The 27,725-nt window shown below is 33.6% G+C and overlaps 8 protein-coding genes across 8 annotated transcripts; 4 read left to right on the forward strand and 4 right to left on the reverse strand.

Annotated features, from left to right (window-relative positions):
* Window positions 1-76: 76 nt before the first annotated feature.
* repB (transcription factor IIH subunit) lies at window positions 77-3,481 on the reverse strand (the record flags this gene model as incomplete). The annotated part of the gene is made up of 5 exons (XM_020581720.1): window positions 77-1,627; window positions 1,977-2,024; window positions 2,120-2,416; window positions 2,757-2,874; window positions 3,423-3,481. The coding sequence occupies 5 exons, from the start codon at window positions 3,479-3,481 to the stop codon at window positions 77-79; spliced, it is 2,073 nt and encodes a 690-aa protein (XP_020427590.1).
* Window positions 3,482-3,770: 289 nt separating this feature from the next.
* exoc5 (exocyst complex subunit 5) lies at window positions 3,771-9,396 on the forward strand (the record flags this gene model as incomplete). Its single annotated transcript, XM_020581721.1, has 11 exons — window positions 3,771-3,849; window positions 4,060-4,787; window positions 4,850-4,972; window positions 5,276-5,343; window positions 6,417-7,131; window positions 7,197-7,478; window positions 7,551-7,943; window positions 8,024-8,275; window positions 8,337-8,434; window positions 8,515-9,027; window positions 9,108-9,396. 11 exons carry the CDS (start codon window positions 3,771-3,773, stop codon window positions 9,394-9,396), a joined length of 3,540 nt encoding a protein of 1,179 aa, XP_020427591.1.
* A 98-nt stretch (window positions 9,397-9,494) lies between these two features.
* Window positions 9,495-11,324, reverse strand: wdr18 (WD40 repeat-containing protein; the record flags this gene model as incomplete). Its single annotated transcript, XM_020581722.1, has 2 exons — window positions 9,495-10,977; window positions 11,050-11,324. The coding sequence occupies 2 exons, from the start codon at window positions 11,322-11,324 to the stop codon at window positions 9,495-9,497; spliced, it is 1,758 nt and encodes a 585-aa protein (XP_020427592.1).
* A 517-nt stretch (window positions 11,325-11,841) lies between these two features.
* Window positions 11,842-12,767, forward strand: PPL_10963 (uncharacterized protein; the record flags this gene model as incomplete). Its single annotated transcript, XM_020581723.1, has 3 exons — window positions 11,842-12,053; window positions 12,203-12,262; window positions 12,737-12,767. 3 exons carry the CDS (start codon window positions 11,842-11,844, stop codon window positions 12,765-12,767), a joined length of 303 nt encoding a protein of 100 aa, XP_020427593.1.
* Window positions 12,768-13,036: 269 nt separating this feature from the next.
* Window positions 13,037-15,581, forward strand: PPL_10964 (uncharacterized protein; the record flags this gene model as incomplete). Its single annotated transcript, XM_020581724.1, has 3 exons — window positions 13,037-13,632; window positions 13,725-14,798; window positions 14,867-15,581. 3 exons carry the CDS (start codon window positions 13,037-13,039, stop codon window positions 15,579-15,581), a joined length of 2,385 nt encoding a protein of 794 aa, XP_020427594.1.
* A 402-nt stretch (window positions 15,582-15,983) lies between these two features.
* On the reverse strand, window positions 15,984-17,903 carry PPL_10965 (uncharacterized protein; the record flags this gene model as incomplete). The annotated part of the gene is made up of 2 exons (XM_020581725.1): window positions 15,984-17,661; window positions 17,737-17,903. 2 exons carry the CDS (start codon window positions 17,901-17,903, stop codon window positions 15,984-15,986), a joined length of 1,845 nt encoding a protein of 614 aa, XP_020427595.1.
* Window positions 17,904-18,278: 375 nt separating this feature from the next.
* On the reverse strand, window positions 18,279-19,693 carry PPL_10966 (uncharacterized protein; the record flags this gene model as incomplete). The annotated part of the gene is made up of 3 exons (XM_020581726.1): window positions 18,279-18,399; window positions 19,425-19,515; window positions 19,678-19,693. 3 exons carry the CDS (start codon window positions 19,691-19,693, stop codon window positions 18,279-18,281), a joined length of 228 nt encoding a protein of 75 aa, XP_020427596.1.
* Window positions 19,694-19,968: 275 nt separating this feature from the next.
* On the forward strand, window positions 19,969-27,678 carry pks14 (putative polyketide synthase; the record flags this gene model as incomplete). Its single annotated transcript, XM_020581727.1, has 5 exons — window positions 19,969-20,916; window positions 21,124-21,302; window positions 21,367-21,924; window positions 21,992-24,155; window positions 24,298-27,678. The coding sequence occupies 5 exons, from the start codon at window positions 19,969-19,971 to the stop codon at window positions 27,676-27,678; spliced, it is 7,230 nt and encodes a 2,409-aa protein (XP_020427597.1).
* Window positions 27,679-27,725: the final 47 nt, after the last annotated feature.

Below are 27,725 nucleotides of genomic sequence, written 5' to 3' on the forward strand. Positions count from 1 at the left end.
TATGAAGTAAAGATAGCTAGATCGATAGATTGTGTGAATAGAGGGTATATGATTTTTTTTTAAGTTGTTATCTATCTTATTTTTTACCAGCAGGTCTTTTACTGTTGAATATCTTTGGTGTTTTATATTCCATGTAGGTGGTATCACCAGCGCCACCAGAAAGAGCTCGGATATTTCCAGTGGTTCTGGTGATGGTTGTGTTTGGCTTTTGTTTCTTCTTTGATACTGTAATATCGTCGAAATCTTCATCGAGCATTTCAATTTTACCACTGTCGTCACCTTCTCTCAGAACCTCTTGGAGTAGCTTGAGTTGTGATTCCTTTGTTGAGAATTGAAGTTGCTCCTCGTCCAGTCCCGGAAACTCTGAGATCACTTTGAAGCTGTAACCTTGATCGATCAAGAACTGCTGTCTCTTTGTAGAGTAGTACATCTCTTGTGTATCCTTCGAGACGAGTGAGTAGAAGAACGCATTGTACAGACCGTCGGATTTTGGCTTTGGACGTAGAATACGACCGAGACGTTGTGTCTCTTGTCTTCTGCTACCATAGTGAGAGGAGACCTGGATAATAACGGTTGCCTCTGGAATATCGATCGAAGTATCTCCGACCTTTGAAATGAATATAGTTCTCACCGATGGATCGTGTTGGAACTTTGATAAGATACTCATTCTCTCCTGACCAGAGGTGGCACCATAGATGTAGAATCTCTTTAGCTGCGTTGCGTACATCTTCAGAGCATACACATTGTCAGAGAATACGATAATCTTGTCTCCACGCTGCTCATGGTAGTTTATGAGATATTCACACACTCTAAACTTGTTGGGATTCATTGTGTAGAGTAGCTTCTTCTTTCCTTGTGATTCGTTGGTGAGATACTCGTGGTAAAACTCTGCGGTCATCGGACACCAAACCTCAGAACAACTGACGTTGGCAAGGAAACCGGATTTCTGAAGATCCAGCCAATTCGCTTCGTAGAGTTTAGGTCCGATCAAAAAGTTTAGATCCTGAATCTTCTCGTCCTCTCTGAGAAGTGTGGCGGTCAGTCCGAGTTTGCAATGCGCACGCGTCACCGTCAGCACTCTACGGAACATCGCTGCCGGCACGACATGCACCTCGTCCAACAACACCAGTCCCCATTCTCTCTTGGTGAGGTCGTTCATAATCTTTAGCGATTCAGCCGATCTCTTTCCACCGAATGCAATCATAGTGTAGGTGGTAATGGTGACACCGGCCAGAGTGTACATCTTCTCCTTGCTGTCGGATGTGAACTTGGAGATCATCTTCTCCTCGATGTTTGACCAGAGCTTGAACTGATATTTCCACTGCTCAACAGACACTGCCGATGTGCACAGCACCAATATACTCTTCTTGACGGTGCAGGCTGCGGTGATACCAGACAGCGACTTACCGGCACCACACGGCAACACAATGATACCGGAACGTGCACGTCCATTACCAAACATCTTTGACAGCGATTTCTCTTGGTACGGTCTTATCATTGTTGTCGGCTTCAAATCGATCGCCAAGTTTGGATTGATTGTATCATTTCTAAAGTCGTATTCCTCGAGCATCGGGTAGTCAAGCTGGATACAGCGTTTCTTGACAGCCTCCACTTGTTCAGGATCGATCTCGAACGAGTGGAATTGCTGGTCAGAGTTGTCGACCGTATCTTCATCGTCTGCCTCGAGCAACGAAGTCAGATTCCTATCCAGACCTTGGTTCGGCTGTATGCCACCAGAGATTTGCGATGGCAGATTGCCACCGGTGGTAACAATGAAACCGGTCTTGTCGTCGATGACACGCTGCGCGTCGTCTTGAATCGCCGGAGTGTTGGTCGACTTTACACGCGCCGACCGAATAGCGGAATCCTTGAGAAGAAACTCCAACACCTCGGGATACGCCGACTCGACAAAGTACTTGTTCTTCTGGAGTACCAACTTGACCTTTCCGTAGCTACTCGTACACTGCTTGACAAACTTGATAATCTCTTTGGGAATGGTCATCTTTGAGAGACGAACCAGCACGCTAATGATGTCATTCGTCTCCAGACCGACAGACACCGCAGCATACAGCGAATAGGGTGTCAGTTGATACTCGTGGATCAGCTGTGGACGACATACAGGCTCCGCTATAGCAACGAGAAAGTCAGACGCTTGTTTGTAGATCGGTGAGAACGTCTCGAGGAAGATGTGGCCGTCTGGACACACCCAGATTGGCCGTGTCTTATTGTCAGTCTTTAGTTGGCAGATCTTTGAGTAGTCGTGAAGCTGTCCTTTGTTGGTAGACTCATCTTGCAACGTCAACGAAGTGGCTGCCTTACGAACACCGCCATCCAACAACTCTGACTCTTCAAGATCCTCTTCAAAATCTTGCCATTTATCATAAGATTTAGATTGAGAACTTGATTGTCTTTTTCTCTACATTATTATATATATAGATTATAAGAAATTAATAAAAACACGAACTATAATATAGTATGTATCTCAATGATAAATAAATAAAAGTAAATGTAAATAATAAAAAAAGTTAAACATAATCTATGTTTGTTTGTTTGTTTTTGTTTTAATCTTTATTTTTTAAATATTGTAAAAAAAGTTATAATAATGTTGTTTAATTTTCTTTCTTTCTTTCTCTTTCTCTCTCTTTCTTTTTAAAAAGTAACTATGATATTATATCATCTACAATACAAGTATTATTTGTTATCTTTGTTATATTATAAAATAGAATCTCATTATTATCTTTTGTTTTGTTTCTTACCTTTAGAGAATCATTTGATTGATTTGACTTCATTAAAAGGTTATTTTTGTTTAATTTACAAACAACGATCACCAAATCTGCAGATTCACTTAGATAATTATATAAAATAAATCGATTACTATTTTAATTAAAAGTATAGATTTAACAATTTATATAACTATGAAAATCATGCAGTTATAGAAATAACTTTATTTTGCAAAAAATTGCAATTTTTATCCTTTGTTTTTTTTTGAGAAAAACAAATTAAATTAAAATTAAATAAAATATTAAATAATTTGGTATTTTATTTAATATTAATCATTGATTTTGAATCTTGAACTTAGAAATCCAATAAACAAATTATTTTTTTTTAATTAATTCTTTAGAGGTAGAATTCTCCAAAGTTTTTTTTTTTTTTTTGGTTTTTCTGAAGAATATATATTCTTTTTATATATATTCTTTTCATTTCATTTACCAATAAGTTAGGTACTACGCTAATTTTGGTCATTGTTTTCATATTGATGAGAAATAAAACCATCTCTTAACTTTTTGAAAATGGCTATTAATAAAAAACAAAATGTTAGAAAAAACAATAAAAATGTTGAGAAAAATTAATAATACAAACCAAAATGATTGTTTTGACAGTTAAAACTGGAATAAAAAACAATCCTATCACTTTTAAAGTACAAAGGATCTATATGCTTTATAAGTTGTTTAACTTCTCCTTTGAATTCTTTTTTTACCATTTTGTTATGAAAATTATTCTCGATATTTAAAAGAGGTTTAAAAAAACTAGACATTCTAAAATATAATTGTTTCAATAAATTATAAAACTTAATAGATTGAATTTAAATTGATAACTAATACTAGAATTCTGATCATGGTTTTATAGTTTCTGCTCCCCATAGAAACAAAAGTATAAAGATTGACAAATGTCAATCAAAGATAATTTTTTGTCAATCAACTGTTTAACTTTATATTTAGATTTGTATTTTTTTATTTTTTTATATCATAATATTGAATATGGAGTAAGTGATGAGACATATCTTGTTTTTCTTTGTCTCTCTTTATAATGATGATGGAATGGCTGGTTATACAATGCTCTCTCCTAAATGTATATTCTAAACTAGAAAATAAATAATTTAAAGAGTATACTAGTTATATAAATAATAAATCTAGGATTTAAATGAATTCCAATCGGTTACTATTTTAATTAAAACAGTTACCAAATTAAATGTATTGGAAAAAAAACTAAAAAAAAAAAAACAAATCATATGATTGATTTATGGTGAAATTAGGTGTTTGCATGATTATCTTAATTAAGATTCACCATCAATAATAATCAAAGTTATGAGCAATGATAATAAAGAACAACAAGATAATGAAATCATTGTTATATCATCTATGTATACATCTTTGAAATGTGACGATTCTTCAAAATGGTATACTCTGTTGATTCGACCGGATAGCGACGAGCAGACTGGTGGCGAAGCTACTGACTCATTGTCGACATCGTCATCGTCGGACGACCTCGACTCATTGATACACTTTACATTCTCGTATCAAGGAACTAGCTATCCTAGTGACGAACCACCTCTTTTCAACGTGAAGAGCGCAAGCTTCCTCGCTGAACACTGTGAGCTGTTGAATCAGAAGCTGCGCGAGTTGTGGTCACCCAATGAACCGGTCATCTTTCAAGCTATACAATGGTTGCAAACCGATGCAATACCGACACTCAATCAATATATAGAGAGTCAACATGCATCTAGGAAAAGAAATATTTATCATCAAAATAAACAACAAGATCAACTACAAAAGACAACAATAACAACAGAAGATAAACAACAACAACAACCAAGAAGAAAAACACCAACTATATATACAGGACAAGCAGTTACCGATAAGAAAAGTAGATTTCAAGCACATCTTGCTATTGTCTACTCGAGTGAAGATGTCGAGTTGGTACTTGATAAACTTTATACCAACAAGAAGATTGCAGATGCAACTCATAATATGTATGCATATAGAATAAAGATGAATGATGGTCAAATTGTAAGTATCATAACATAATCAATATAAGTGACAGGTGATTAATATTTTGTTTTTCTCTTTAGAATGAATATTATAATGATGATGGAGAGGCTGGTGCCGGTGATAAAATGCTATTTACATTGATAAAGAATGAGTGTGACAGAATACTGATAGTTGTAACTCGTTGGTTTGGTGGTATTTTATTGGTAATTATCTAACTATCCATTCTCTTTTTACCTAAAATAATAATAACAATTCTTATTTCAATCAAATAGGGAGGTGATAGATATAAGCATATAATTAATGTAACGAAAGAAATGATACAATTGTATCAAAGTAATCAACTACAAACTTGCACAATTACAAGAGATTAGTAAAAATAAATTAAACTAGTTAATATACACATTCTCTCTCTTCTCATAAAAGAGTATGCTGCTCAACATATTGATATAAAAAAGAATGATAAATGAAGGTAGATAAAGACACAATACACTATTTTTTTTTTTGAGTATTTTGTAAATGAAAATTCTCAATTCTGTTGTATTCTCATCTCTTCTCTCCTATCTTCTCTAAGTTTGTAATTCTAAACTAAATAATAATATAATAAAGAGATTTTAATGATTTCTATATGCAAGTTCATTTTATTGAATAACTACTAGATGGCTCGTCGATAGTGTCACTGGTAGAAATCCCATATCCACACACACAAAAAGATATGAACAACTGGTCGTTTAGATTCCGAGCTTGGTACGTCTCCAGTGTCTACGCTTGTTATTGTATCTATTATGAAATAAATGATTAACAACTTTCTCTTATAAACTAAAAACAAACATAGCATCTCTTACCTGATGGTGTTACCGGTTCTCAATCTGATCCATTGTGGAACTGGTCTGTTTTGCTTTTGCTTTTTTCCAAGCACTTTCTTGATTCTTAAAGTCTTGTTTGAAGGCTATAACATTGTAGGAAGATTGATTATGTTAGACACTTTTCTTTTAACTATTTCTCTGTTAGGAGTGAGTGGAGTAGATAGAGAGAAAGAACGATAGTAGATAGATAGGATATAATGTAGTAAATAGATAAAGATAGTATTCATACCATTTTGAGATCGATGTGGACTGAACCTTACTGAATACCTATGAGCAGACTTGGCTTTCGTCAAAGTGCATACTGCAACGCAGAGAGGAGAGTCAGGAGTCGGTGTGTGAGCGAGTCACCAGACCTCCCAACCACCCACACCACTGAAAAATTGAATTCATTTATTTCGATTTAAATTCTATTTTGGCAAACGAACTTCCAGAAAATTAACACATTTTGATTTTGATTTTTTTGAATTCAAAATTTTTTTTTTAATCTATCATTTTAATTTACACGTATCAATCAAGGTTTGATTTTAAAATTAAATCAAATCAAACCAAATCTAATTAATATTACCCTAGCTTTATGATTGCCAATCTTGGAATAAATAGTTGTTTAATAGTTAAAAAAAAAAAGATAAAAAAGAAGAAGAATGAGTAATTGGGCAAGAAATATTCAGTCTAGATTGCAACAGACTTCGGCACCTTCACATAAACCACAACCACTTGTGAAGGATCCGACTCCACCCTCGTTGTCGCCGGCAACTCTCTCGCCACCGACATCACCTCCAATCAGCCATCATATCGCACCGATTCCCATGAGTGCACAAGAGAGTTCACCTATCAACAACAATGCAAAATCACCGTTACTCACACCACAACAGACGAAACAAATACCCACCACCACCACAACAGCAGATATCACATCGAAACTACCGGCAACACAACCCAATGTTGTGCAACAAATCTTGCCAATTCCCAAGGGTGCAGAAGAGCGTTCGGCTATCTCTTCGAAAACACCATTGGTACAGGCAGAATCAATCAAGCCAGATGCTAATAGTAAAGTGACATCATCGAATATGCCACCATCATCATCATCATCATCGGCATCAACTAGCAATGTATCACCACCTTTAAAATCTGCAGCAGCATCATCAAATGTTGGTTTGGCAACCAATAGTTTCCCAACGAGTACCTCTAAGCCTAACTATATGATGCCACAACAAAAGATACAACAGAAACAGCTCACCAGCGATATGTTTAAGGGTGTAGACTTCACCGCTACACAATTTGTAGAGGATCTCACTAGGAAGTTGGTTAACGATCAGATGGGATCGGATGGAATGCGTTTCGATCCAGTGCCATTCAACACACTCTTCCTAGAGACACAAATCAAGCTGTCACAACTAGAGTCGAATATCGACTCGAGATTGAACGATCTCGTCGATGAATGTAATCAATACGCTGAGGAATATAAACAAAAGTTACATTCCTTACATAAATCATATCAAGTAACTATTATTATTATCAATATCATCATTATTATTATATTTTATTAATATTATTAAACCTATAGGAAGCATTTCAATATTTTAGAGAGTTGGAAAGAGGTGTCAATACAATTGGTGCACAAGCAGTACATTTTGGTGATGAATTAGATAGTGTTACACAACAGAAGAACAAAGCACAGAGTGCACTATCATTGATTAACTATCTATTGGAGTTGAACAACGAGAACAATTCATCACAGAGATCTGATATCTTTACAAACTCTGAACGTATTCATGAACTTGCTCAACTAGTAAAGAAGCTAAGTAGTGTTAGTGAAGATATCAAAGAGATAACAATATTGAATAAAGTAAGTAATGTTGATAATAATAATAACATTATATAATCATTTATACTAACTTAATTTATGTATTTTATATAGGGTAAAAGTGAAGCGGAATCACTTACTAATACTTTGGAGAATGATTTGATTAGTCAGTTTGAGAGAGCACAGGATAGAGGTGATTATGAGAAGATGAAACAATGTGCAACCACGTTGTATGACTTTAACGGTGGAGCTAGATGTCGTGCCACCTATGTACAAAAGTTAAAGATGTTCTTTGACGTAGCATCGTTGCGTGCCGATGAGAATATGGCACATCAAACAACCAAGCGTGTCATTCGTAAGAATGTAATCGTTAAAGATCCACGTTTCAAACAGTTCTTCTCACAGATCCTAAAGGATGTTACACACGAACAAAATGTAATACAAGCTGTATTCATCAATCAAACATCTGCAATGGCGATGTTAATTACGAGAATCTTTGAACAACGAGTAAGTTTAGTTTGTAAAGTTATCATGACACAGTAAAAAGAATTAAAGTAGTACTAATTATAGTTGTTATGTTATTTTAGGTTAAATCATTTATTGATAGTGTATTATTATTAGAGAAAACAAACTTATCATTCTTACAGACATTGCATATCGCATATTTAAAGACAAAGAAGAAATTAGTTGAACCATTGGCATCGTTTGGTATCCATGGTATTGACTTTAATGGTTTGCTCAGCTCTATTTTCTTCCCATACCAAGATGGTTATATAAATAGAGAGTTACGATCATTAGAGGATATTTTACAGGGTTTAGTAATGGAGGACAGTGAAATGGTAAGTTAGCATTTATATCATTTAGTTTATTATAATATTCTAACTAAAACATATAATTTAGAATGAAGAAGGTTTAAATCAAGAGTTTACACAAACTTTGATTCAACAAACTGAATATGCACTTGTAAGATGTTTACCTTTATCACCAGAATTAAATTTGTAAGTTATTAGTTTAGTTTTATAGTTTTATAGTTTTATAGTTTTTTTTTTATTAACTTGATTTGTTTGTTTATTTGCAGAGGTGAGAATATAAAGGCTATATTCTTCTTGATGTTAAGAGGATTGTGTACAGATTATATTGAGAATAAGTTGGATAGTGCATCTCGATTATATCCAGCGACCGATTCAAGATGTCTATCGACACTCAATAGTTTGTTTATGATTATTTTGAATGTTAATCAAGTGGTAGGACAGATTCAAACACAATATCAATTGTATGTATCACCGTTGATAAATCAAACCAATATTCAATCACAATGCTCCGAACAACTTCACTATAATATATCATCGATGGAGATAAAGATCTGCAAGGCATTGGAGTCTTCACTTACCACAATGGTAGGTCTCATCGATAAGTCGCTGCTAGACCAGAAGCGTAACGACTATCTTAGTGAAGACTATGACAACTCTGTCACACCAACATGTACAGCAATCATCAAACTGATACATATACTCTATGATCTCTGTAAGAGTTGTCTACAAGGCAAGAATTTAACAATCTTTACTGAGGAATTAGGTTTAAAGATACAATTGTAAGTTTATAAGAAATACATATAAATATATATATAATAGATTGTATCATAATAATACTAATTGTTTATTCATTTATTAGTGCATTTATAAATCATTTTAAGAAGTTTAAGATTGGACAAGGTCCAGGTGCATTAAAGTTACTTAGTGATTTGAAATCCTATAAGGATGCATCAAAGATATTCAAGAGTCACAAGGTAGAAGAGTCATTCGATATGCTCTATGATATTTCGAAATTGCATTTCGTCAATGCAGAGAACTTCAAGTCTGTCATTGAAGGTGGTGCACTCTCCCGTATGCCTAAAGCAGATCTTATTGCGTTTATTAAACAAAGATCTGATTTTAAATCATTATGGTTAGATATGTTATAATAAAATATATATATTATTATATTGATTGATTTTTTTGATTTAATTAATAATGTTTAATAGATTTTCTTTATTTTATCTGTTCTTTTGTTTTTGTTTTCTTATCTTAATGATTTTAGCTTGGTTGTCTTTGTATAACCTTTGTTATTAGTAGTACTACTATTGTTGGCTACAACAGGTGTTGATGTTGTATTGCTTGAAATAACTGTATCTTTAATTGGATTGCTCTTTTTTGGTACTTTTGGAGTTGTTTGTGTTGTTGTTGTTGTAGTTGCTGTATTATTCTTTGATTCCTTTAGCTTAGAAGCAGCTGGCTTTGGATTGGTAGCAGTTGTAGTTGTGGTTGAAGTAGTCGTAGTAGAAGTTTGTTGTGGTTGTTCTTTCTTTTGTTGATTTCTCTTTTTAGATTTGTTGTTGTTTGTTGAAGTTGGTTGTTCTGTGGTGGTGGTAGTAACACTGGTTGCTGGTGCTGCTTTAACTTTTGTTGGTGTATCAACAATCGGTGCAATTACTTTCGATACTTTAGCAGCGGCTTTAGCGGTTGCCTTTGTCATGTTCTTGTTTGCTTTCTCAGTGACTTCCTTCATCTTGTTCAACTGTTGCTTTACAGTGGATACCGATGGCATTACATCACCTTCCTTTACAGTCTGTGTAACGATTCTATCTAAAAGATTCTTATTAACTTTTTTCAATTCTTCAATCTCTGATTTCAACTTGCTTATCTCTTCATTGCTATTATTACTACTATTATTATTACTATTTACATTATTATTAACAACTTTTGATGATGATGATGATGATGACGACGATTGTTGATTTAATGATAGATTCAAATGAGATTGGAATGGGTTGTATGATTGTTGAAGTTGTTGAGTGGAGTAGCTGTTTGGTTGTTGGATGCTTTTCAACTTGGCTTGCAGTGGTTGTTTGGCGTCGACCGGACTGATGAACTTCTCGAATGGATGTAGTGGGTCGTAGTTCTTACGGTTGTCACCAGACATGTTGATATTGAGCAGATCGATCGGTTTCATCGTAACGATGATAGAGGAGATCGATCCTTTGATATTGGTGAGTGATCTAACGATCTGACGACTGTAAGTATCCCAGATGTTGACGGATCCATCGGTGGCACCACTCACAAGTAGCGAACCATCCATAGACAACGCCAAAGTAGTCAACGGCTTGGTATGTCCAATGAATATCTTTTTCATTTGCGATGACATCTCGCTTGATGTTTGTGATACAAACGATTGTTGGTTGTTACCGTTACCACCGCTTTCAAGTGGCGATACACTTTGATTCAAATTAACAAGATCGGTTTGATAGATAATACCATCACCTCCACCGACATAAACAGAAGTCTCTGCAGCATCTACAGTCACAGTTGTCAAGTAAGTCGGGTAAACGATTGAAGCAATCGATTTTCCTTGTACCAGATCCCATACTCTACAGGTTCTATCGAGTGAAACCGAGTAGAATCTAGAATTGAATCCACCATATCCACAATGTATAGCAGTGATACCAAGAGCATGATCTGAAAATGATTGTTTTACTCTTAAAACAGTTTGTTCTCTATCTAAAATACTAAAATAATTATAACAAATATTATTAATATATATAATTTGCCGGCAATAATAATGGTTGGTTAGCATTTACCTTTCTAATGACCAACAATTGATGACACCATCGTCACCACCGGTAAGAAGGAATGAATCGTCTTTGGTGAATGTCACAGCAGTGATCTTACTGTAGTGTGCTTCGAATACACGGAGGAGTGCACCGGTTGAAGCCTCCCAGATATAGACGGAACCACCGTGTGATCCCATCGCTACGTAGTTGGCGTCGGACGAAGCTGCGATCGGTCCGGAACGCTCTTGAATCGGTGTCTTGTGAAGTGGTTGATCTTTTCGCCACGAGTAAAAGTGTACCATTGCTTTGTTGGCCTGAGCAGCAACAAAGTACTCACTGCCAACCAAACACATTCCATTCAACTCTGCACAGCCATTGTGATAGGTCGATTGTAACGTTCCGTTTCTCAAGTCGTACAACAAGATCGAGTTGTCTTCTTTCGTTGCAACAACTACAACTTCATTATTTGTAAAAACAACCATACTATATACTATTTAATTAATATTTAATAAAAAACAAAAAACAAAATAATTATTATTAATTTACATTTTCGTTCGTTTTTTTATTATTTCCAAAAAAATAATTAATTTTTATATTTTTTTTTTTCAATTTTTTCTGATCAGCTGAAAAAAAAAAATTGCCCGAATTCGATTGTGTGAGTGAAAAAATACTTACGTGCATACAATGAATGGCTTGATAGTTTGATCAAAGAAAATCTGATTGTTGTTTCGTTATTTTTGTATATTTTATATATTTATTTAAAAATTTAGATTTTAGATAGATTGGAATTCTAAATTATATAACTATACAAAGAAGGAAATGCAGAGATCATTTATAAGATTCAGTCAACCTTTGATCAGAAGATCAACAGTGGCAACACCAAGCTTAACAACATCAGCTTCATCAGCATCTTTTTTGAAATTCAACACAAACAGTAGTAAAACCTCAACACCATTAGCATCATTCTCATCATCCTCACCGAAATCACTAACAACCATCCCATCAACCAATAATAATATGAAAATAAATTTGTAGGTTCATTTTCAATCGATAGATAGACTTAAAAATGACAAAAAAAAAGATGGTTGTCAAATGTCATATCTATATTTATCTAAGAGCATTTATTCATTAAATAACTAACTATTATCGATGATTACTTATTATTTATTAATAATTGTAGAAGATTTTTAAGTGAAGCTGGACTTTCTTTGTATTCTTGCATGTCTGATGATGATGGTGGGTGATTTTAATCAACTTTCTTTAGCACATATCATTTAAATAATAATAATAATAATAACTAAACGAATCTCATCTCAACAATACAATAATAACTTTATTTTTTATTTAATTAATTATAAATATATTTTATATATTATATTTTTGTTATTGTTTTTTTATTATATTTCTATTCTTTTCTCTTTCAACAACCAACACCATTTAAAAAAAAAACAATAATACCCAAAAAAACAATATAACTATAGGATGAATGTTGGTATTGTATATATTGTTTGTTCATTATAATTATTACGAATTCGAATTCCTGTTTTAACTAACTTGATCACTTATTATCATAATAATATAGGTGGTTAATAATAATTAAATGTATATAAATAGTTAATAATAATAAAATAATAAAAGTTGTCAAAAACCAAACACTTATAAAATCATCACTTTTTTCTTTCATACACAATCACTTTATTTCATTATTCAATAGCATTTCATTAACATATGATATTTTTGATTAAAATAATATAGGAAGTTAATTTGAAATAATAATCTTTTTTAGGCGATAATATAAATAAAATAAATTAAATTAAAAATATAATAAACTGTGAGATAAATGTTTATTATTTTCCCAATCCTCACACTTTTTTTATGTTCAAAATTGTTTTTACCAAAACGATGATTCACATGATTGTTTTACACACAATGAATCTACCTTTCCTAAGAAAAATAAATTAAGCTTATATATTGTTAATATTTTATAGTTATAAAAAAATATATATAAATATAAATGAGCTTAAGACAATTTGTTTTTATTTTGGTGATTGGATATTTCTTGAGCATCTACAATGTTTATAGGAAACAACAATTACAACGTGATATTCGACTAGAGGAGATAGTAGATCATTCCATTATCAACAGCAACAACAACAACAAAAATAATATTAATAATATTAATAATAATAATGATCAATTCTCATTTGAAGATCCAATCACTTTTAATATTACATTAAATAACTTTAGTGAGGCACTCAGCAACTATCAGATTGTAATAGTACAGGATAGTCGAGCAGTCCGTACAAACGAATCCAATGTTGATTTCGAAAAATTGAATCAGCTGCTAGCCGGACAGAATTTATCAGATAGAGTAGCATTCACCAGATTAAAATGTATAGGTTATGAATATCCATGTAAAGCCATGCATTATTACAGTTATGTGTCGATGTTTGTTCGATACGATCCCGCTGAGCATACAACTGACAGCCATCATCGACTTTTAATGGAATACAATCCAAATCTAAAAAAAGGGGAGATACCAACAACACACTTTGTGAGAGATATATTCCGTGAAATCAATATTGAATATTTAATGGAGAGAATTCATTTGTAATGTATACCAATAACAACGACAACAACTACATCAAAATTCTTTCATTCGTTAAATAAACTAACTAAATTTATTTATTTAAATTCTAAAGTGAGTTGTCTCCAAGGATTACAGTTTTAAATACAATTGATGAGTATAATAGATTAATAAATAATGTCAAGTATTCAATCATTGGTGTATTTAGCAATAAGGATAATCATCATTATCAATGGTTTGATAATATAACAAAGTCGATTGCATCAACCAAGTTTACTGTTATATTTACAGATAATAGCAATAACATTGGAAATATTGATAGTAGTAATAGTGATAATAAGTTATTACATTATTTAAATATCGATAACTTTAAAGATGATGATTCTTATATATTAGTAGTAAATAGTGATATAGAGTATAATCATCATATTTTTAAACAATATCAAGTAAATAATTATAATGATTTAGAATCATTTATTAGATCATTCAGTATTAAACCAATGATAAACGATTATACCGATTTAGGACATGATTTGGTAACATTGAATAGATATAGACCCAATGATAGTAATTATAATAACAATGCATTTCCAATAATATTCATATTTTGTGAAGATAATCAATATGAATCATTTAAGCAACAACTATTACCAATTGCATTAAATTACAGTGGACAAGTATCAACCATTGTTAGTCAACAAAATAGTAAATATCCAAATGCTTTATTTATAGATAAACAAAATATTAGATATAATTATAATTATAGTAGTAATAGTAATAAAAGTAGTAATGATAGTTCAGCTATTAAAATTGATATTGAATCATTTGAGCAATGGATAAATCAATGTTTGAATAGTACATCCAAATTATATAGGAGAATGTATGATATAGAAAATGATACAATCGATTCATTCATGTCAGACCATAAGGTAACATTGTTGTTATTTTATTATCATTGGGATGGACATAGCAAGAAATTGCAACGAACTAGTTTGGTAGAGATTGTGTCCGAATTAAATGATGATATGAACATTGCAATCGGTCGTGTAGATTGCGAAAAAAACAAACAACTTTGCGAGCATTTCAATGTCACTGGTACTCCAACCATATATACACATAGCAATCAGACATATCAACTATCAAGATGTATTAATAGATCTAAAGCTGCACTATATTATTATATCTATCAGTAAGTCAAGTCTATTTAGAAGAATAGTTTTCAATAGTATTATTATTGAATTAATTATAAATATATAGTACATTAGATCCAATTATGAGAAATGAACAACAATTATTTAGATATCTTAAAGATATTAATAATTTTGTTGTTGCATTTGTTGGACCGAGTGGGTACGATTCGGAACTATATAAATTGATGAGCAGTGACAAATACTCGAAATATGGATATTTACATACATACATTTTCTATGTATTTAATAATGAAGAATTGGTTAGTAAATTTAGTAGTTTGGCCAATGGTTCACCAAATGTTGTTGGTTTCATCAATGGTAAATCACCTGTTGATTTCAATTCACGATATGGTGATATCAATATAAATAACAATAATAATAGTAGCAAACTATCAAAATTTGTGAAAATCTATGCAACAGAACCACCAGACTATATCCAGAGTATTGATAATATTGATAGGGAGCTTTGTAATGAAATGCCATGTTTGATTCTCATAGAAGATAACCATTGTTTTGCTTTTATTGAATCATTGGCAACACAACTTCAAGGAGAGGTTCAAGTTTATTATCTTAGTCATTATGGAAAACAACACTCATTCGGTGTTGATTGTTCGAATATATTGGTTTTGTTTTACAATGGATCGACATATCGACCATTCTCAGTGGATATTAATTGTGACCAAAGATCAATAGATTCAACTGCAATTCTTCAATGGATAAAACATTCAATTGACAATCAAACTTTTTTAAAGATTAAAGATAGAATAAACCAAAGAGATTAATCCAATAAATTCGTATATTATAGTCGTACTTGTATTTTTTGGTGTTTCCAATATAAATCTATTGATCGAGTAAATGAAATACCAAATTTTCCTTTATTTCTGAAAAACTTTTCTAATAGACATTTTAATTATCTCCAGTTCAATTACTATTATTATTTCGTTAATCAATGTTTGAAGTTCGCATTTCTACTATATTATCTAATTTGATTCTCTTTTGAAATTCCTCCTCTATCTTTGAATGTTTCTAGGCTTCTTTCTTTCAAGATTTTTAAATATTAGAACTCTTTAAAGTTAGTTATTAGTTATATATTTTTTTCAACTGTTTTAGTTTTCAAAACAATCAACTTATTACGACAAAAGACAACTTAAGTATAAATTCGTTAAATATACATATTTATTATATTATTCTTGGGTTGTTTTACTTATGAATTGATCAAGTACTTCTTTACATTCCAATGAGTATGGGTATTTTTCAGTGAATCGATCATCATTTTGAAGTTGAGAGACTAGATTCAATGATTCCGAGGAATAAACCATGAAATCTAGAATCCAACTGAGAGCTTGGTGATAGTTGTATCGGAATAGATGTTCATATACATACTTTGTTAAGTTTACATTGCAAACTTTTGGATCGATCATATATTGAATGAGATCCAATCTTCCAGATTTGATTGCATATTTGATTGCTGTGTCGGAACACTTTACCCTGTGTTGTGTACACTCCATTATTTTCTTTACCAAATCTAGATTACCATGAAATGCTGACCATTCAAGTAATGTTGGAGAATCGATTCCCTCTGTTCTATTATCGACCAACCACTCTACAATTTCAAAGTGATTATTACATGCAGCATCTTCAAATGCCATTTTTGAACATCCTTCACTTCTATTCTCATGTAAAAATATAACAACGTCAAACTGACCTGTATTAGCTGCTCGATCCATAGCCAAGCTGGTACAGCCTTCTTTTCTATTGAAGTGGAACCATTGTGTTATCTCTAAGCCATAGGCAGCAGCACAATCCATTGCCTCTGGTAGACAGCCATCACTTCTGTTCTCATGTAACCATTTGATGATTTCTAATCGTCCATGTTTAGCAGCCCAATCTATAGCATTTTCGAATAAACTTGATTCATTACCTTGACTTTTATTAATCCATTTAACAATATCCAAGTATCCGTTGGAGACTGCTGTTTCTAGAGAATGTTGTTGAATAGGATGTGTTGTATTCTCGCTGATCCATTGCGCTGTTTCCAAATGTCCGTATTTTATGGCTTCTTGAAGTGCACTGTCATAGTCTTGACTAACTTGGTTTCCAACCAAAAAGAGCACTGCTTCCAAGTGACCATTGGCAGAAGCATATGCAGTTGCCTGTGATCCACAAGTACAGGTGGTGTTTTCCTGAAGCCATCTTAACATTGCCACATTGCCACATGACGCAGCCAAGACAAACACCGAAGTAGAACACTCTTTCATTCCGTTGCTATGTAGCAGTTTCAATATATCATAACGATTGAATTTCACAGCACAATCGAAGATAGTACACGTTCCAATTAGATTATCCCAATCGGTTTTCAATATCTCTTCTTCATATTTCGTTCTGTGCTTTTTGATCATGTATTCGATGACATGGATATGTCCACCTCTGGTAGCATATCGGCAGATTTGACTTTTCTCTAGATCTTCGGTGCGATTCGCCATAAGATATTCTATGGCTTGCAGACTACCGGTGAACGCAGCAGCTTCCAAAGTCTTAAAAGGAATATTGGCACTTTGAAGATTAACTAGATTCAGTTCCAATCCACGACATTTCTCAACAAAGAATTTCAACTGCTCCAAATTATCTGAGAGCGCAGATTTGATCATAGCACTATGATAATCCCAGCCGGTTGGCGGTCTCTTGAATGTAGCTAGTAGATGTCGGACCATGTCGAATCTACCATATTGTGCAGCACCACGCAAAACACTATTGATACACATGTAGTTTTCAATGAAAAGATTGTTGTAATCCGATCTAGTTCTCTTTTCTTTTTCCATGTGTATTTTGAATCGATAGATTAAAAACTCTAGCATCTCTACACTGCAGTGCTGAATAGAATAGCTGATGATAGTTTCTGTCTCATTGAAGCTGTTTCTATAGTTGATTGTCAAATACTCTTTTAGGTGATCATAGTATCGATTACCTGCTAATACATGTGGAAGTCTAATTAATTGATTCCACTTGTAAGTTGTTTGGCCTCTACCAAACTCTCTAACATATCGAAATATTAAATTATTTATATATCTATTGTTAAACACTGTTGAATATAAAATACTATTCATTATATATTGTTAAATTAATATTTTTTGGCTTGTTGACTTTGACGGTTTTCGTCAAAAATTGAATTCAATACATTTAAACACTATTGTATGCAAACGAACTTCCAGAAAATTAACACACTTTGATTTTGATTTTTAGTAATTTTTTTTTTTAATCTATCACTTTTAGATAAGATAATTAGTGTTGCTAATAATAAGTTTAAAGTTAAACTTTCAAAACAAAAGCATGATATCATTCTTGGAGTGAGTTGGATATCTCCTTCTCAATTAAACAGATTCTTTTTCATTAATTGCAAGCATGGAGCTAACCTCTTTGTTAAAGAAAGAAAGAAGTGCATATGGTTGTTGATTAATATTTTATTAGATTAAATCATTAAATTATTTGACCAAAAATGCATTTACCTCTCTTTGCTTGTCAAGTAAGACATCAGAGTTCAAGATTTTAATGCCAACAATGAATTCCACTGAAGCTATTTTCATGATATTATCTTCTAAAGTTCTATAGAATTTTAAATAGAGATTTCTATTTGTTTGTATTTTTGTAAAGAATTTTTTGAAAATTGTATCTGAAATTTATTATCCTATAATTTTACTTTATTTCTAGTTCTTATTGCGAATAAGGTACTCAAACATCTGATGCCCTATCTTTTATAGGTAATCATTTTTTTTAGAAAAATATATTTTATTTTTTTCTTCATCAGAATGAAAGGGTAATCCCAGGAAGGAGAGCCAGTTATTTTATATCCTTAAATTTTAAAAAATGAATCTATATGATAAAATACAATCAAAGCACAGTAATTTTTCTTTTTTTTTTTCAAGAATATCTTGATTTCTTTCCGAATCGCATAAGAGATTGAATTGAAGAATTTTATCAACTCAAACTAAGCCAATAAATAAACAAACAGATACAGTCAAACATACTATAAATCAGTACCAATTTATTTCATGTCTGGATGTTAGAAAAAAAAAAATTAAGCTTATTAATTCATTGATAAAAAAAAGTGAAAAATCTGTTTTCTCAAAAAAAATTAAAAAAAAAAAGTATAAATAGAAACGTGTTTGGTTCGTAATTGGCATGACTACAAATAAGTCAAACCATAACTGATATCTCTATAGACAGATAAATTTAAACACAACAAAACAACAACATATGTTATCAATAGACAGGACTTGAATAATAATAATACCCATCCAAAATGCTATAGAATGGAATGATTGGTTAGCCAAAAAGTATAAAAGTGTATGTTTTTTTAATTTTATTTCATTGATTTTGAACATCTTTTGACTAATAAGGTAAATAAATGTTCAAATCATACATTTCCATTTCCGTTTAAAGTAAATACAATCAAAGAACTTACCTACCTTCCTTCCTTTCATTGTTTTGTGTTTAATTTATTTTTCAATTTAACTTCGTGCTCCACACAACAAAATTGACATTTACAGTCGACACAGATGATTCGAGCATTCTCCGACATCCCAATACTGTCTGTAGGTGGTCGAAAACAACAAAAACTAATTCCTAACATTTTACAAGTTAGTTCCAACGAACTTGTACAATTGGTTTTTGCTGTTGTTACTCTTTTGAAACAAAATTGTGTACCTTTTGTGATGCAGCCTATATAATACTTTTTGTTATATTTGGGCATGTACTCATACTACTAAAGTTTATTTGACCAATGAGATTTGATTTTAATGAAATTGGTTTAACTTTTATACTTTGATATCAACCGGTATCGACTCATCTCATAATCAACTCATTTTATAGATTCATTATTACCAATCATCATTTTCATTTTTAATGTTATCATTTTCCAACATTTGATGGTTTAACCAACCAAAGTTACCTGATTTTAAAAACATATTATAAAAGTACATAATTCTGAATACATTAATATATAAATATTATTTAAACATGCTCCACTTTTTGTTTAGTATTTCAAAAAATAATCATCTTTTATAAATATGTTCTATTTTCATTCAAAATAGCTTCACATCATATATATATTTATAACTATTTGTAAATAATTTTAAATAAACTAACTTATGTTTTAACATATATATTTATATAATGGATTATCATTGGGATGAAGATATTGCAATTGTTGGTATTGGTTTAAGATTACCAGGAGAATGTTTCTCTGCCAATCAATTGTGGGAAAAACTGTCCAATTCTTTCGATGGTATTGTTAAGGTGCCTTCCGATCGGTGGTCACACAGCTTCTATGAGAATGGTGTCATTGGGACAAAGAATGCCGGAATGTTGCCGTTGGACGAGTGGAAGAAGTTCGATCCTCTCTTCTTTGGAATCTCTCCAAAGGACTGTGCTGCTATCGATCCACAAGAGCGAATGATGCTGACTCTTACCTACGAAGCATTGGAAGATGCCCAGATACCATTGGCTCAAGTTCGTGGCACTAAAACTGGAGTGTTTGTCGGTGTCTCCAATATCGATTTTCGAGTGATGACCGAACGTCAATCGACAATCGATAGCCGTCCAACACTACTAAACGATATCTATAGCTATGGAATGATAGCGAATCGTGTTTCTTTTTGCTACGATTTTCGTGGTCCTTCCGTAGGTCTGGACAGTGCTTGTTCCTCGTCGTTGTTTGCTGCCGACCAAGCTTGTCAATCACTACTTAGCGGTAGTTCCGATATGGTTGTTTGCGGTGGAATCAATGCGCTGTTCGACCCTGATACATCGGCTGGTTACAGCTGTCTCGGTGTTATCAATGACTATTGTCGATCGTTTGATGCCGATGGCAAAGGATTTGTCAGATCTGAAGGTGGTGCTGCGGTGATTCTCAAGAGATTATCGGATGCCGAACGTCTTGGTAACCGTATCTACGCCGTTATCAAGTCTAGAAGTTCAAACAGTGATGGTCATTACAATAAACATACAATGTCAACCCCTTCCGCTGCTTCTCAAGCCGATAATATAAAGTTGGCACTGGCTCGTGCTGATATAGCTGCTTCACAGATCTACTATGTTGAAGCGCATGCCACTGGAACGGTTGTAGGTGATCCCATTGAGGTGTCGGCTCTCTCCAGTGTCTTCAGCCAGAATCACAGCTCTTTGAATCCCCTCAAGATTGGCTCTATCAAATCAAACATTGGACACTTGGAGAGTGCAGCTGGAATTGCTTCACTCATCAAAGTTGCGCTAATGCTCAAACACAGGAAACTAGTTCCAAACATCAACCTCACAACTCTCAACACAAAGATTCCATTCGGTGAATGGAACATCAAAGTTGTCACGACCACAGAAGATCTTCCAACTGATCAAACAATCCTAATGGGTGTCAATTCATTTGGAATCGGTGGTACAAACTGTCATATGATTCTTCAAGAATATAAAAAGAAAGCTACTAATCAACAACAACAGCAACAAAACAATATTCTGTAAGTAAACTATTTAATTATTTAATTTAATATACTTTTACTAACTAACTACCTAAATAAATAGAAATGTAAACTATTTAATTCCAATAAGCGGAAATTCATTATTATCATTAGATAACTACATTGGTTGTTTAATGGATAAGGAGAATGAATATCAGAACAAATTGCCATTCAATGAATTTGTAATGAATCAATGTCTATCAAAGTCATATCATTCACATAGAAAGGTGTTCATTGCCAGTGATTGGAATGATTTCATCGAACAGAAATCAACTGTACAATCACAACTTCCACCTATGGCTGCAATGAGTAACGAGCAGAGATCTAGCTCTGGAAAGAAAGTGATATATGTTATGTGTGGTCAAGGTCCACAATGGAATCAGATGGGTATGCAACTCTACCATTCAGACCAACACTATAAATCCAACGTAGATCGCATAGACTCTCTATTTTCCAAATACACTGGATATAGTATCATTGGTAGACTCAATGATATTCCAAGTGAATCGAACGATATCCACCATCCAATATTAGCACAACCATCACTCTTTATCTTTCAAGTATCACTAGTTGAACTCTATAAGAAATGGGGTATTAATCCTTCAATTGTATTAGGACATAGGTATGTAGCTATTATTAATTAGTTTATTGTTAAAAAAAATTAATATTAATACTTATTAAAACTAAAGTTTTGGTGATATAACTGCATGCTATATTTCAGGATTAGTGTCTTTGGAAGATGCTGTGAAAATTGTATATTATAGATCGATCTATCAGAATGAAACAATTGGTAGTGGAAGAATGTTAGTTGTTGGTATGAATGAAAATGATTACCAATCACAATATCTAAATCGATTTCCTACTCTTGAGATTGCTTGCTACAACTCACCAAACTCGATTGTTCTCACTGGAAATGAAATACTCTTGGATGAGCTGTCATCGCTATTGAAATCCAATGGTACTTTTAATACATTCCTTAGATCACCATGTTCATTCCACTCACACAGTCAAGATACTATCAAAGACAAACTCCATCAATCACTCTCCGATATCGATATAGATGGTAACTCAAAGATAACCATCCCATGGTATTCAACTTTAACAAGTGAAAAGCAATCTTCGATCAACTCTGAATATATCTTCGAGAACATTAGGAAACCAGTGTTGTTTAGACAAACACTAGAAACACTGGTTAGAGATATTGGAAATGAATCATCACTCGCCAATGACTATATATTCCTTGAAATTGCACCACATCCAACACTTTCAAATCTAATCACTCAAAACATTCCAACTGCCAAAGTCGTCAATCCTTTAGTTAGAAACAAAGATGAATCCATCTATTTCCTGGCATCGATTGCTTCACTTCATTGTCTTGGTGTAACAGTTAATTTCCAATGCCAATTCACCCGTCAACAAATATTGGATACACAATGGAAGGATCGTACATCTATTCTTCCAAGATACCAATGGGATAGTGAAATGTTTTGGTATGAAACTTCACTCTCTAAATTCAAGAGATTGAATGGTCCTTCCACAACATTACTTGGTACACCGAGTGTTTATAACGGTCAACAAAGCTATCATTCCGATATCGATATCAAGAGAGCGCCATTCCGTTATCTCCAAGATCATTGCGTCAAGGATAAACCATTGTTTCCAGGTGCTGGTTATATTGATTGTATCATCGAAGCACTCAGAACCAACAAAATGGATATAAATATCTGCAATTTGCAATTCTTGAATCCAGTGTTTCTCAACGGTGATAACAGATCCTCTCAACATAATAACCTCCAATTCCAAAGAATGCAAACAACCATAGATAAACTGTATGCCAACGACTACCAAATTCAATTCTTCAACAAAAATGGTGAATGCCATGACGACAGTCTGCAATGGAACAAATCTGCACAAGCCAGAGTCTCTCTTTCAACCCCAAGATCTCCGAAGTCTATCGATTTAATTCAACTCTCAGAGAAATGTGATCTCACTAAAATGACCTCCGATGAGCTCTATGAGAGGGCCGCAAGAGTTGGTTTAAACTATGGACCTGCCTTCAAGTGTATTAAATCAATGTTAGTGGGTGACAAATCAACATTAGCAACAATTTCAATCAATAACAACTACAACAACAACTATCCAAAAAACATTATTAATGCAATAATACTAGATAATTGTGCACATGGACTTATTGGTCTCTTGGAAGAAAGAAGACAATTTATTTTCAAATCAATTGAAGATATGACTATCAACTATCAACTGTTGGAACAAATTGAACAATCTCCACCAACGGAAATGTTATTGGCATCGACTCTAACTCACACTGATGCATTCAACTACTCTGGTCGTTGCTCATTGGCTCTTCCAAACGGACAAGTACTATTGGAAATTGGAAAATACACCATCTCTACCCAAGATAGATTGAAACGTAAGACAATTAAATATCCATCCAATGAACTCTATGAAACATTCTTGACTCCTAAAGAATCATCATTTCCAGAGATTTCCTCTGTTCAACTTGCTCCACTTCCTAGAGAATCGTTTGACTGCCAAGCCATCCTCTCTACAACACCAGAGGCAATCAGATTCCTATGTCATTCAATGATGAACTTAATCCCTGGATTCAATCTTCATGATGCTCTCAATCAATCTATTGAACAATCAATAGTCAGCTTCAACATTCAACAAAGTAGATCCAATGGCCTACTGTTCAAAAGATGCATTGAAATGTTGAGAGAGTATCGCGATTCTCTCACTACCTACTCCATCTCCAGCGAATACTTGGATCAATTGCACTTGAAGTATCCAACGCTGGTCAATAGGGAGTTGGAAGTGATGAAGACTGCTGCAGATGTAGTTGCCAATGTTCTGATGGGACGTGAAAGAGCTACCGATTGTCTGTTTGAGAATGGATTGCTTAATTCGCTCTACACGAAATCAGCACTCTTGAAATACTACTTCAAGCAAACCACTCACATCGTTGTCAGCTCAATAGAAAGCCTTATCGCCCAAAAAACAAAGAAAGACAATCAAACTGTTGGAGATTGGTGGTGGAACAGGATCACTTACACACGTCCTAATTTCTGAATTGGATCGTGTTCTCGCCAATCAGAATTACGTTCAAATCTACTACACATTCACTGATGTATCGCCATTCTTTGTTACACCAATGAAGGAGTACTATTCCAATGTTTCATTCCAATCAAAGAATAATCTTCATATTAAATTCAAGACATTAGATCTCGAACAAGATTGTCTGAAACAACGATATCTTCCAGGTTCATACGATATGATACTTATGTCATTTGTTATCCATGTTGTTCCAAACATCAAGCAGACTCTCAATAACATCCAGAAAATAATGGCACCACATGGATGGCTACTCTTTATAGAACCAAACTACAAGGTACCACTCATTGATATATCATTTGGTGGATTCTCTCAGATATGGAGTTTCAACGATGATATTCGTGATCACTATTCACTCAGACCAATGGAATGGATGAATATTCTCTCAAAGGATATTGGATTCAAAAACACTCGTGTCATTGGTCCCAATGATTCGAATGGTTATCAATTATCTTGTGAATCAGGTCTATCTTATATCGTATTATCACAGAGAACAGCTATCAAAGAATTGGATATCTATTCATATTTATCAACACCAAATACAACTACTACAACTTTAATAGTTGGTAACAAAGTGCAAGAATATCAGCAAGTATTGGAAAACAATTCATTTACTACTGTCAAATGTAATGAAATTGAACAATCAACCTGTCAACTTTTAAAGTCAAGCAATATTATATTCTTACCAGCAGGTGAACAACAAACATATCAAACATATCAAGAAACTATCTTTCAACTGTCAACTCTTTTAAAGTTGTTCACTCAACAACCAGCAAATCAACAACCAAACATCAGTGTAATCACAAGAGATTGTAAATCATCAAATTTCTTCTCAAACTCTTTGGTTGGAATTGTTAGAACAGCACTCAACGATTATCAGGATCTAAAAATAACTCATATTGACATTTCCGCTTCTTCGCTGGGTGTAGAGACTCTAAATACAATCATTCAACTCTCAAATAATTTCGAAACACTTGGTGATAATGAATATTATATCGATTGTTCTGGCAATATTATGGTGGAAAGAGCGTTCAAGATCAACAAGGAGTTGCTAGCAACATCGTTGGCATATGAAACCGATCCTTCACTACTTGGTTGCAATGTCAATATAAACCTTGAATTCAAGTTGTTTGAGAGAGATGCTCAACTTGCACCAAACGACATCGAAGTACACGTTCAAGCAGTCGGTCTGAACTTCAAAGATCTCATGTTTTATCGACGTGCACTACCACAGGAAATGATAACAACAGGAGATGTTATGCATCCTCCCATTGGTTTGGAACTCTCTGGTATAGTAACAAGAGTTGGCAGCTCAGTGTCTGAATTCAAAGTTGGTGAAGAAGTATTTGGTTTCTGTTCTCATTCAATGACATCACATATAATCGAATCCAAAGATCGTTTTATTCATAAACCATCGTCCATTTCATTTGCCGAGGCAGCTTCACTTCCTATTACCTATGGTACAGTCTATCATTCTTTGATGAATATATGTCAATTCGATCCAGACAACGACACGGTATTGATCCACTCGGCAACTGGAGGTGTTGGAATTGCTGCACTCAACATACTGAGATGGTTAAATTGTAAGAGAGTCTACGCAACTGCCGGGTCAATAGAGAAAATAGAATACCTAAAATCCAACTACTCTGATATTCTAATCGATGTTTTCCTCTCTACAACCACCGAATTTGCACAGCTAATCAAAGAGAAATGTGATGGTGTGGATGTGCTACTCAATACACTATCTGTCGATTTCATGACTTCAAACTTCAAGGCATTAAGACCATATGGTAGAATTGCAGATCTTTCTTTAACACATGTATACAATAAGGAAATTATTGACTATGGAAGTTTTAATGGTGATCATGGTTATCATGCAGTAAATTTCCAATCGATTTGCGACAACCGAACAAAATACACCAATGGAATGCTCAGGAAAATTGTTGAAGCAATTCACTCGAATCAGTTGGAGCTACCACCAATTCAATCGTTCTCTGCCCTCAATGTCAAACAAGCTGTTGAATCTATGAAAAATAGAACTCACATTGGAAAGTTTGTAGTAGATTGCTCTGATCTTTCGAGAGATATTCTGAAGCCGTTGATTGAATATAGATCAGCAAGCCCTACACCAAAGTTCAACTTCAAGGTGAATCTATCCAATAGTATTCTGGTCACAGGTCAAAAGGGAATCTCGCTGGAATTAATCAAATTCTTAACCAAACACTCAAGTGCCAAGGATATCATTGTACTCTCTAAATCAACACTCAAATACCGTCTGGAAAAGTTGATAAATCTCTCCACCTCACCAAAGATTCACTTTTATCAAACCGATGTATCCAACAAAGAAGAATTGGAGTCTACCATGTCAACAATAATAGAAAAATACCCACCAATCGAAACGGTTTTCCATTTAGCTGCTATCTTTGAAGACCAAACGCTAACTGACTTGACATTCGAAAACATCAAGAAAATTCACGACCCAAAGGTATTGGGTGCCGTCAATCTTCACGAAACTACCATCGCTCACAACATTCCAGTTAAACAGTTTGTTGTGTTCTCATCTATTTCATCATTCAATGGATCGACTGCCCAGCCATCATACAACTCCTCCAATCTGGTGGTAGACTCGCTATGCAACTTTAGAAATGAACAACTTGAACTATGCTCGAAATCCATTCGTTTTGGTCCGTTACTGGGAGAAGGTAGAGTTTCAGACTCGGTAGGAATCATTGAATTCTTCCTTTCTCGTGGTATGGAATCGCTTCCTGTTTCCAAATTCTTGGGTGGTCTCGAAGCTATACTTTCACAATATACCTACTCCAATGTTATCGTTGGAGACATCGCCACCTCGAAAATATATGACTATCATCCTCAAATCCGACCAAAGATTGAACATCTGATCGAAGGTGAAACTGGTACCAAAACCAAAGTGGACCAATCAAGAGATACCGAAGATATCGTGACAAGTACATTGGCATCGCTTCTCTCCATATCACCAAGCAAACTGTCTGCTGATACGCAACTAATGGATTTTGGTGTCGATTCTCTAATGACAATTCAAGTGAAATCGTTTTTCGATCAACAGTTTGACAAGGAGCTATTCAATATTACATCAATTCCCACAATGACAATCAATCAAATAGTTTCAAAGATCAAGTCAAAACAAAATACCATTCCACCCAAAAATACAACAACAAAAAATGTGCTGTTAAACATAAACAAACTTCAAATAAATCTAAAAGTGTAGACAACACTTTGAATGTATATATTTGTAAATAATAATAATTACAACAT

Source organism: Heterostelium album (genome assembly GCF_000004825.1).
Source record: "Heterostelium album PN500 unplaced genomic scaffold PPL_contig20, whole genome shotgun sequence".
NCBI lineage: Eukaryota > Evosea > Eumycetozoa > Acytosteliales > Acytosteliaceae > Heterostelium > Heterostelium album.